A 12,500-nucleotide genomic window follows, 5' to 3' on the forward strand; every position below is an offset into this window, starting at 1 on the left:
CACACTCTCTCACACACTCTCTCACACACTCTCTCACACACTCTCTCACACACTCTCTCACACACTCTCTCACACACTCTCTCACACACTCTCTCACACACTCTCTCACACACTCTCTCACACACTCTCTCACACACTCTCTCACACACTCTCTCACACACTCTCTCACACACTCTCTCACACACTCTCACACACACTCTCACACACACTCTCACACACACTCTCACACACACTCTCACACACACTCTCACACACACTCTCTCACACACTCTCTCACACACTCTCTCACACACTCTCTCACACACTCTCTCACACACTCACTCTCACACACACTCACACACACTCACACACACTCACACACACTCACACACACTCACACACACTCACACACACTCACACACACACACACACACACACACACACACACACACACACACACACTCACACACACTCACACACACTCACACACACTCACACACACTCACACACACTCACACACACACACAATGGCGACGCCATTGGTCCGCTGGTTAGTCCAGTCATCCAATCACAGCCTCCGCTGAGCCAAAGTCACATGAGGTTTGAGGGATTAATTCAGTAAATGTGTTTCCACCATAGTTTATGTGCACAACATATTATCAGTTGCAAAAATAATCCGCCTATAATGGCAGCAGATGTTTAATCTGAGCGTCTGTGCGGACGGAAACAGAGCTAGAGTCACATGACAAATCTGACCTCTGGAGAAGACACAGGATTGGCTTTATGAGTCCGGAGAGGAGCCTCGCCCTCGCTGTCGCTGCTCAACACGCCTGCAACACACACACACACACACACACACACACACACACACACACACACACACACACACACACACACACACACACACACACACACACACACACACACAGACAGACAGAACAGGTTCTTCAGCTTATAGTTCACACTAAAAACACACATTTGCATGAATAGCTCATCAGAGGAACATTATAAACGCTCAGGGAAAGGTGTGTGTGTGTGTGTGTGTGTGTGTGTGTGTGTGTGTGTGTGTGTGTGTGTGTGTGTGTGTGTGCGTTCATTGTAAAAGTTCCTCCTCGAGCGCAGAGTGAATGTTTTAGGCGTTGGGCTTGATGAGAGATTTTTTAATAATGTGGTTCCAAGCTATTTATAAATGACTTTCATACGGTGAGACAGCTTTCCCATGACACTGGGCTGGGAGTTTTGATATTTTTCATATAAATAAGCCAATGGCTTTGAGTTTTTAGTTTTATAAAGTGTATGGGATGCTGCATTGTTAAAAGCACTATATAAATAAGGTTGACTTTAGAATTTGTCAGATAAATATCAGCTCAATCTGAGCTCAAACCTCTGCTAATGTGGGAAAATTGAATATTGAATCCAATATTTGACCCTGGAGCACAAAATAAGGGCAATCCTTATTTGATGAGCAGAACTCATCACTAGGTTTGCAACTAACGATTATTTTAATAATCGATTAATCTGTCGATTATTTTCTTCTTCTTCGATTAATCGGATTTGTAAAAAGCATTAATTTCCAATCCTTTATTCAAAAACAGAACTGAAGGTGCAAATTCACAGTGCAAAAAATCTTCAGAAAGTGCACAAGTTGCTACAATAAATCTATAAATCTTTTCTTTTTTTTTTTATAAAGAAAAATACTAATCAGAAAACTTAACAGGATGTTAGAACTTGTTCTCTACACTACACAAAATGTAATGGGTTTAGTTAAATTGTAATGCTTTAAGAATTTCTCATTATATACTCTTGGAGAAAACATCTACTGTATTAACCTATTAATATGAATGATATTAAAGTTTAAACATACAGACACAGATTTAACTGCTGTGACATATAAACAAATATTATGTAACAATTAAATAAAACTCCTCCTCCTAAAGAAGAACACAATGAATGATATGCATTCTTTATAACAACATTCCTTATAGATGAATTATTTAATCCATATTTATTGTATAATAAATATAATGAATCCTTATTAAAACTAAAGAGGTGATTTTCTCAGTCTTTTGTTGTTTGATTAATATTAAGAGCACAGATGTTAGCAGGTTAATGGACTGCTGTCACTTTAAGACCGAATGACAGTAGATATTAGTCGTAGTTTTTGTCATTCAAAGCTGGTTTTGATTTCCGTCTCGTTTTTGTCTGTGAAAAATGTTGTTGATTTATAATATTGACAACGAAATGAACATAGCAACAGATTGAAAAATGAATGGGCCAAAAAAGGCAAGTGAATAAAAACTAGGGCCGCACAATATATCGAAATGTTCGAAATATCGCAAATGTACATATCGCAAGGGCACGCAATATCTGAATGATTTTAATAGGCCACTTCAACATTGTGAAAAGTGTAGGTTTTAGGTTGACGAATATAGCAGAGAATAGACTGAGCACACGACTGATACTCATGTGACTTGCTTGATGTTAAAAAGAGTTATTAAACACAATAGCTTGTGAAAAACAACTCCTTGCAGTCTCGCGCTGTCTGACACACACACACCGAAACATGCGCCGTTCTTTTTTTCGTGTCTTGTTACACACTCGAAGTGTCAAATACACACACAGTTGTGTCAAAATGGCCGTCTTGATGAGTATTCATGTAAACACAGTCGCTTATGCTTTAAGTGAACAATATCAGTTGGGAAAAGAAATAGATTTTACGCACTTAAAGCAATATCGTATCGCATATCGCATTTTTCTTCAATATCGCACAGCCCTAATAAAAACGTACTAAAATAAAAACGCTCCTCACTTCAGAACAAAAGTGGGATTCTGTAGTGGCTTAACGTCTGCTGTTGAACTTCCTCATCCTCATCGAGGACTCAGAGATGTTTTGGTTTTAGGAGCTGAATCTCCACTGTGGAGCTCCTGTGTCGCGTCGCTTTTGCTGCAATTAAAGGGTTAGTTCACCCAAAAATGTAAATTGGAGCGTTATGAATCAGTGAGTCGATTCAGCAGTTTGGAGCGTTATGAATCAGTGAGTCGATTCAGCGGTTCGGAGTGTTATGAATCAGTGAGTCGAATCATGATTCGGATCGCGTGTCAAACCGCCAAACTGCTGAAATTTGGCGATTCAAACAGCTGAATCGACTCACTGATTCATTACGCTCCAAACCGCTGAATCAACTCACTGATTCATAACGCTCCAAACCGCTGAATCGACTCACTGATTCATAACGCTCCAAACTGCTGAATCGACTCACTGATTCATAACGCTCCAAAATGCTGAATCGACTCACTGATTCATAATGCTCCAAACTGCTGAATCGACTCACTGATTCATAATGCTCCAAACTGCTGAATTGACTCACTGATTCATAATGCTCCAAACCGCTGAATCGACTCACTGATTCATAACGCTCCAAACTGCTGAATCGACTCACTGATTCATAACGCTCCAAACTGCTGAATTGACTCACTGATTCATAACGCTCCAAACCGCTGAATCGACTCACTGATTCATAACGCTTAAAAGTTTTTTTTTGCGCACAGAAACTATTCTCGTCTTCATAAAGTTATTGTAGAGCCGCTGTAGTGAGATGGACTTTGTAACTTTAGTCTTTAGTGTCTTTTAAGGGTCTTGAGAGTGTAAAGTTGAGCCAATGGAGGCCTTTCAGAGCATCAGATTTACACTAAAATATCTTCATTTGTGTCTGAAGATGAACGGAGGTCTGACGGGTGTCCAACCACATGAGGCTCAGTCATTAATGACACAATTTACATTTTTTGGGTGAACTAACCCTTTAACACACTTTTTCGATTTATTAATGGCGCTTTTCGACTGATACGGCTTGGTTTGCTTCCACTCTGCTTTGTGCTCAACCGTGCTTTTCTTATACTCAAACATCTCCGCGTCTTATTGAGGGGCATAAGTCACGCGACATTCGTTGCCAACTCTTTAAAGCGATAGTTCACCCAAAAATGAACATTAGCCCAATATTTCCTCTCCCTCAAGTCATCTGAGGTGTGTGTGACATTCTTCTCTCAGACGAATATAATCTGAGTTATATTACAGAAGTCCAGGCTAATCCCAGCATTAGAATTGGATTCATAGTTGCTCTGTTTTTGAAGTCCATAAAAAGTGCATCTGTGCGTCATATAACTGCTCCAGCGGCTCTGGGGTGTTAATAAAGGCCTTCTGAAGCGAATCCAAGCGTTTGTGGAAGAAAAATATCCATATTTAAAACTTTATCAAGTAAACTTTCGGCCTCCGCCTTCCCTGTTCAATTTCTGGAGAAAGTGTTGAAAGTTCCCCTGCGGATGGAAAGACTAATGTGGCGTTTACACCGGACGCAATTCGGGCGAAGGTGGACGCATGTACATGTTGAGTTTACTCGCTTCAATCGCGCGTGACATTCACTGCACAACAGACGTGATTCTCCTCATGGGCGGAGCTTCTGCCAGCGGCTCGTCTCGTTGAGAAATGTCTGACATGGGCTGTGTTTACACGTCTGTTTTTTGGTAAAATCTACTGTTAATGTGTGACAAAACGTAGCTTTAAGACTTTTTCAGTCGATAATGTAGTTGTTTAAAGCTCAAATGTGTGGTTTATTTATATAAAGAGTGCCTATTTGAACATGTGATCTGGTGTGTGTGTGTGTGTGTGTGTGTGTGTGAGCTCCAGTGGATCAGCGGCGCTCATTAACCCGGTGAGATCAGCCTTTCCTCAGCCAGTTCTTCTGCCGCTGGCTCTGATGTCTCTGTGGCGGCTCCAGATATAATTCGTCTTGTAACGGCCGATCTTTGCTCTCATGGATCTATAATTTGTTCTGAGGCTGAGGGCAAAGAGAAGTTTCATAACTTTATATTTTTAGGCTATAACTGTACGTTGCAGTTGTAACGTTAGCCGACTAGCACTGACTTTGAATGTTTGACTGAATTGTTTGCTTTATTTCATGTGTAGCTTCTTATACCTTTTACTTATACTTTTGTATTATTGATCAAACATAAACTTGCATTTAACAAAAAGAGACTGGGTTGTGTTTCATGTCATTTAATGTTATCACTGTGATAATCATATTGTCTGAACCAGATATTAATATACAGATTTTCTCCTCATTGTTGTCACTACTAGAGCAAGCTCCTGATTGGTTAACGCGGCGCGAAATATCCGCCAAAGTTCAGAATTTTCAACTTGCGCGAATCGCGCGTTCAAAACGCTCAATTCGGGTCCTTCGCGCCGCCTCAATCGCGCCGCAGAATGCCATTCCGCGTCTCTGCATTGACTTAACATGTAAATCACTCGCGCGAATCGCGTCCGGTGTGAACGCACCATAACGCCACCAGGTCCGCTCATCATGACGTCACACACACATCTGGAGTTTCACTTTCAACATTCAACACTTTTACACAGAAGGCGGAGGCCGAAAGTTGACTTGATAAATTTTTAAATATGGATATTTTTCTTCCTCAAACGCGTCGATTTGCTTCAGAAGGCCTTTATTAACAGCCCAGAGCCGCTGGAGCAGTTATATGACGCACAGATGCACTTTTTATGAACAGAGCAACTATGAATCCAGTTCTAATGCTTGGATTAGCCTGAACTTTTGTAATATAACTCAGATTTTATTCGTCTGAGAGAAGAATGTCACACACACCTCGGATGACTTGAGGGAGAGGAAATCACGGGCTAATGTTAATTTTTGGGTGAACTATCCCTTTAAATGCTCGATTTTACCGATGTGTTGTCGCAGCCCTACTCATCAGCTGACCTGCACAGGTGGGCCGCTGCTGGGTCTTCTGGAAGGATCTGTGCGCTGGTGGGCGTGTCTGACCCTGATGGTTGGGCGTGGAGGCGCTGGGTCTGCACTGACCTGAGGCCAGCAGTGGCCGCTCAGATCTCCCGTCTCCTGCACGAGGCGATGAAGTGACCGCACACTCCTCCTCCTCAGACTCAAACCCCAGGTCAAAGTTGACGGAGAAGAAGTCCTGCGAGCAGTTGAACGGCTGGTCAGATCCCGTGGCGAGCTGCTTCCCATCAGGTCCTGTGCTCTTGTCCGGCGTCTGGACATCAGGGACGCTCAGCTGGAGGAAGGCCTTGTCGTCTCCGAAGAGGTCAATGCTCTCATTCAGGTCCTCTGGAGGCTCCTCCGCTTTGGGGAAGTCTTCGCTGTCGAAAAGCTCGTCCCAGCCTGGGGAAAGAGCGCCCTCTTCCTCCTCCTCCTCCTCTTCCTCCAGGCTGAAGGTCACCTGGAAGGCATCTGGACCCGGTTCTGGGGGAACACTGACCTCTGGGAGGCTGAAGGTCATCGGTTCTGGGGGAACACTGACCTCTGGGAGGCTGAAGGTCATCGGTTCTGGGGGAACACTGACCTCTGGGAGAATGAAGGTCATCGGTTCTGGAGGAACACTGACCTCTGGGAGGCTGAAGGTCATCGGTTCTGGAGGAACACTGACCTCTGGGAGGCTGAAGGTCATCGGTTCTGGGGGAACACTGACCTCTGGGAGGCTGAAGGTCATCGGTTCTGGGGGAACACTGACCTCTGGGAGGCTGAAGGGCGGTGCTCTGGACAGCAGTTCTCGGACACTGGCGAGGACCGTCTGAAATGCGCTGGTTGTCCGGATGTGGTGGCAGCGTTTGGGTCCGGGGTTCTGCTCGGGCTGATAGAACATGTGCTGTAGCTCTGAGCTCTCACAGGGGTCGTCCAGCAAACACTCCAGACACTCTCTCTGAGGCGATGGATCCGCCTCGGGATGCACAGGCTCATCGGTGAACGGGTCCGGATCAAACCCGGCGTGTGAGGCGGGCCGGTTCTCAGAACCAGTGCTCCTGTGGGACTTCGAGCTCTCCTTGCGAGGGATATCGTCAGCATTTGGTTGTTTCTGCAGATGCAGCTCAGACTCAAAGCCACAGTCGCCCTGAGGACACACATGACATTAGAAATATAAACACTGACAAATAAACATCAATAACAAGCATATAGAATAACAACAATACTTCATGTTTCACAAATAATAGATTAGTAAACCTATATAAATCTATCTCTCTTTCAATATACACATATATACAGGTGCTGGTCAAATAATTAGAATATCATCAAAAAGTTGATTTATTTCACTTATTCCATTCAAAAAGTGAAACTTGTATATTATATTCCTGATATATTTTAAATGTTTATTTCTTTTAATTTTGATGATAATAACTGACAACTAAGGCAAATCCCAAATTCAGTGTCTCAGAAAATTAGAATATTGTGAAAAGGTTGAATATTGAAGACACCTGGTGCCACACTCTAATCAGCTGATGAACTCACAACACCTGCAAAGGCCTTTAATGGTCTCTCAGTCTAGTTCTGTAGGCGACACAATCATGGGGAAGAAGCTGACCTGACAGCTGTCCAAAAGACGACCTTTGACCCCTTGCACAAGGAGGGCAAGACACAAAAGGTCATTGCAAAAGAAGCTGGCTGTTCACAGAGCTCTGTGTCCAAGCACATTAATAGAGAGGCGAAGGGAAGGAAAAGATGTGCTAGAAAAAAGTGTAGAAGCAATAGGGATAACCGCACCCTGGAGAGGATTATGAAGCAAAACCCATTCCAAAATGTGGGGGAGATTCACAAAGAGTGGACTGGAGCTGGAGTCAGTGCTTCAAGAACCACTACACACAGACGTATGCAAGACATGGGTTTCAGCTGTCGCACTCTTGACCAACAGACAGCGTCAGAAGCGTCTCGCCTGGGCTAAAGACAGACAGGACTGGAGCTGCTGAGTGGCCAAAGTTATGTTCTCTGATGAAAGTCAATCAGGGTCCCAGAGTCTGGAGGAAGAGAGGAGAGACACACAATCCACATGCTTGAGCTCCAGTGTAAAGTTTCCACAGTCAGTGATGGTTTGGGGTGCCATGTCATCCGCTGGTGTTGGTCCACTGTGTTTCCTGAGGTCAGAGGTCAACGCAGCCGTATACCAGGAAGTTTTAGAGCACTTCCTGCTGCTGACCAACTTTATGGAGATTCATTTTCCAACAAGACTGGGACCTGCACACAGTGCCAAAGCAACCAGTGCCTGGTTTAAGGACCATGATATCCCTGTTCCTGATTGGCCAGCAAACTCGCCTTAACCCCATAGAACATCTGTGAGGTATTGTGAAGAGGAAGATGTGATATGCAGAAGAGATGAAGGCCACTATCAGAGCCACCTGGGCTCATAACACCTGAGCAGAGCCTCAATCTGATCTCCTCATGCCTCAGTCTGATCTCCTCATGCCTCAGTCTGATCTCCTCATGCCTCAGTCTGATCTCCTCATGCCTCAGTCTGATCTCCTAACGCCTCAGTCTGATCTCCTCATGCCTCAGTCTGATCTCCTCATGCCTCAATCTGATCTCCTCATGCCTCAGTCTGATCTCCTCATGCCTCAGTCTGATCTCCTCATGCCTCAGTCTGATCTCCTCATGCCTCAGTCTGATCTCCTCATGCCTCAGTCTGATCTCCTCATGCCTCAGTCTGATCTCCTCACGCCTCAGACTGATCTCCTCATGCCTCAGTCTGATCTCCTCATGCCTCAGACTGATCTCCTCATGCCTCAGTCTGATCTCCTCATGCCTCAGTCTGATCTCCTCACGCCTCAGTCTGATCTCCTCATGCCTCAGTCTGATCTCCTCATGCCTCAGTCTGATCTCCTCACGCCTCAGACTGATCTCCTCATGCCTCAGTCTGATCTCCTCATGCCTCAGTCTGATCTCCTCATGCCTCAGTCTGATCTCCTCATGCCTCAGTCTGATCTCCTCATGCCTCAGTCTGATCTCCTCATGCCTCAGTCTGATCTCCTCATGCCTCAGTCTGATCTCCTCATGCCTCAGTCTGATCTCCTCATGCCTCAGTCTGATCTCCTCATGCCTCAGTCTGATCTCCTCATGCCTCAGTCTGATCTCCTCATGCCTCAGTCTGATCTCCTCATGCTTCAGTCTGATCTCCTCACGCCTCAGTCTGATCTCCTCACGCCTCAGTCTGATCTCCTCATGCCTCAGTCTGATCTCCTCATGCCTCAGACTGATCTCCTCATGCCTCAGTCTGATCTCCTCATGCCTCAGTCTGATCTCCTCACGCCTCAGTCTGATCTCCTCATGCCTCAGTCTGATCTCCTCATGCCTCAGTCTGATCTCCTCATGCCTCAGACTGATCTCCTCATGCCTCAGTCTGATCTCCTCATGCCTCAGTCTGATCTCCTCATGCCTCAGTCTGATCTCCTCATGCCTCAGTCTGATCTCCTCACGCCTCAGTCTGATCTCCTCACGCCTCAGTCTGATCTCCTCACGCCTCAGTCTGATCTCCTCACGCCTCAGTCTGATCTCCTCACGCCTCAGACTGATCTCCTCACGCCTCAGTCTGATCTCCTCATGCCTCAGTCTGATCTCCTCATGCCTCAGTCTGATCTCCTCATGCCTCAGTCTGATCTCCTCATGCCTCAGACTGATCTCCTCATGCCTCAGTCTGATCTCCTCATGCCTCAATCTGATCTCCTCATGCCTCAGTCTGATCTCCTCATGCCTCAGTCTGATCTCCTCATGCCTCAGTCTGATCTCCTCATGCCTCAGTCTGATCTCCTAACGCCTCAGTCTGATCTCCTCATGCCTCAGTCTGATCTCCTCATGCCTCAATCTGATCTCCTCATGCCTCAGTCTGATCTCCTCATGCCTCAGTCTGATCTCCTCATGCCTCAGTCTGATCTCCTCATGCCTCAGTCTGATCTCCTCATGCCTCAGTCTGATCTCCTCATGCCTCAGTCTGATCTCCTCACGCCTCAGACTGATCTCCTCATGCCTCAGTCTGATCTCCTCATGCCTCAGTCTGATCTCCTCATGCCTCAGTCTGATCTCCTCATGCCTCAGTCTGATCTCCTCATGCCTCAGACTGATCTCCTCATGCCTCAGTCTGATCTCCTCATGCCTCAGTCTGATCTCCTCACGCCTCAGACTGATCTCCTCATGCCTCAGTCTGATCTCCTCATGCCTCAGTCTGATCTCCTCATGCCTCAGTCTGATCTCCTCATGCCTCAGTCTGATCTCCTCATGCCTCAGTCTGATCTCCTCATGCCTCAGTCTGATCTCCTCATGCCTCAGTCTGATCTCCTCATGCCTCAGTCTGATCTCCTCATGCCTCAGTCTGATCTCCTCATGCCTCAGTCTGATCTCCTCATGCCTCAGTCTGATCTCCTCATGCCTCAGTCTGATCTCCTCATGCTTCAGTCTGATCTCCTCACGCCTCAGTCTGATCTCCTCACGCCTCAGTCTGATCTCCTCATGCCTCAGTCTGATCTCCTCATGCCTCAGACTGATCTCCTCATGCCTCAGTCTGATCTCCTCATGCCTCAGTCTGATCTCCTCACGCCTCAGTCTGATCTCCTCATGCCTCAGTCTGATCTCCTCATGCCTCAGTCTGATCTCCTCATGCCTCAGACTGATCTCCTCATGCCTCAGTCTGATCTCCTCATGCCTCAGTCTGATCTCCTCATGCCTCAGTCTGATCTCCTCATGCCTCAGTCTGATCTCCTCACGCCTCAGTCTGATCTCCTCACGCCTCAGTCTGATCTCCTCACGCCTCAGTCTGATCTCCTCACGCCTCAGTCTGATCTCCTCACGCCTCAGACTGATCTCCTCACGCCTCAGTCTGATCTCCTCATGCCTCAGTCTGATCTCCTCATGCCTCAGTCTGATCTCCTCATGCCTCAGTCTGATCTCCTCATGCCTCAGACTGATCTCCTCATGCCTCAGTCTGATCTCCTCATGCCTCAGACTGATCTCCTCATGCCTCAGTCTGATCTCCTCATGCCTCAGTCTGATCTCCTCATGCCTCAGTCTGATCTCCTCATGCCTCAGTCTGATCTCCTCATGCCTCAGACTGATCTCCTCACGCCTCAGTCTGATCTCCTCACGCCTCAGTCTGATCTCCTCACGCCTCAGTCTGATCTCCTCATGCCTCAGTCTGATCTCCTCATGCCTCAGTCTGATCTCCTCATGCCTCAGTCTGATCTCCTCATGCCTCAGTCTGATCTCCTCACGCCTCAGACTGATCTCCTCATGCCTCAGTCTGATCTCCTCATGCCTCAGTCTGATCTCCTCATGCCTCAGTCTGATCTCCTCATGCCTCAGTCTGATCTCCTCATGCCTCAGTCTGATCTCCTCATGCCTCAGTCTGATCTCCTCATGCCTCAGTCTGATCTCCTCATGCCTCAGTCTGATCTCCTCATGCCTCAGACTGATCTCCTCATGCCTCAGTCTGATCTCCTCATGCCTCAGTCTGATCTCCTCATGCCTCAGTCTGATCTCCTCATGCCTCAGTCTGATCTCCTCATGCCTCAGTCTGATCTCCTCATGCCTCAGTCTGATCTCCTCACGCCTCAGTCTGATCTCCTCACGCCTCAGTCTGATCTCCTCACGCCTCAGTCTGATCTCCTCATGCCTCAGTCTGATCTCCTCACGCCTCAGTCTGATCTCCTCATGCCTCAGTCTGATCTCCTCATGCCTCAGACTGATCTCCTCATGCCTCAGTCTGATCTCCTCATGCCTCAGTCTGATCTCCTCATGCCTCAGTCTGATCTCCTCATGCCTCAGTCTGATCTCCTCATGCCTCAGTCTGATCTCCTCATGCCTCAGTCTGATCTCCTCACGCCTCAGTCTGATCTCCTCACGCCTCAGTCTGATCTCCTCACGCCTCAGTCTGATCTCCTCATGCCTCAGTCTGATCTCCTCACGCCTCAGACTGATCTCCTCATGCCTCAGTCTGATCTCCTCACGCCTCAGTCTGATCTCCTCACGCCTCAGTCTGATCTCCTCACGCCTCAGTCTGATCTCCTCATGCCTCAGTCTGATCTCCTCACGCCTCAGTCTGATCTCCTCACGCCTCAGACTGATCTCCTCACGCCTCAGACTGATCTCCTCATGCCTCAGTCTGATCTCCTCACGCCTCAGACTGATCTCCTCATGCCTCAGTCTGATCTCCTCACGCCTCAGTCTGATCTCCTCATGCCTCAGTCTGATCTCCTCATGCCTCAGACTGATCTCCTCATGCCTCAGTCTGATCTCCTCACGCCTCAGTCTGATCTCCTCATGCCTCAGACTGATCTCCTCATGCCTCAGTCTGATCTCCTCACGCCTCAGTCTGATCTCCTCATGCCTCAGACTGATCTCCTCATGCCTCAGTCTGATCTCCTCACGCCTCAGTCTGATCTCCTCATCCGCATCGCTGCAGTAACTCAGGCTAAACCAGCCCCAGCTGAGCATTGAGTGCTGGACATGCTCATACTTTTCAGTTGGCCAAGATTTCTAATAAATCCTTTCTTTGTATTGGTCTTAAGCAATATTCAAATTTTCTGAGATACTGAATTTGGGATTTTCCTTAGTTGTCAGTTATAATCATCAAAATTAAAAGAAATAAACATTTGAAATATATCAGTCTGTGTGTAATGAATGAATAGAATATACAAGTTTCACTTTTTGAATGGAATTAGTGAAATAAATCAACTTTTTGAT

At 46.6% G+C, this 12,500-nt stretch overlaps 1 protein-coding gene across 8 annotated transcripts in view; it reads right to left on the minus strand.

The window, feature by feature from the left end:
- fancm (FA complementation group M) overlaps nt 1-12,500 on the minus strand; it is a 97,290-nt gene that overhangs the window by 24,011 nt on the left and 60,779 nt on the right. For all 8 annotated transcript variants that reach the window (XM_079833408.1, XM_079833405.1, XM_079833402.1 and 5 more), the window contains exons 14-15: nt 5,748-6,894; nt 736-809 (exon numbers count right to left, since the gene is read on the minus strand). In XM_079833408.1, coding sequence (XP_079689534.1) covers nt 736-809; nt 5,748-6,894 — 1,221 coding nt within the window. The remainder of the gene's footprint in view (nt 1-735; nt 810-5,747; nt 6,895-12,500) is intronic.

This window comes from Gobio gobio, assembly GCF_949357685.1.
Source record: "Gobio gobio genome assembly, chromosome: 13".
Classification (NCBI taxonomy): Eukaryota; Metazoa; Chordata; class Actinopteri; order Cypriniformes; family Gobionidae; genus Gobio; species Gobio gobio.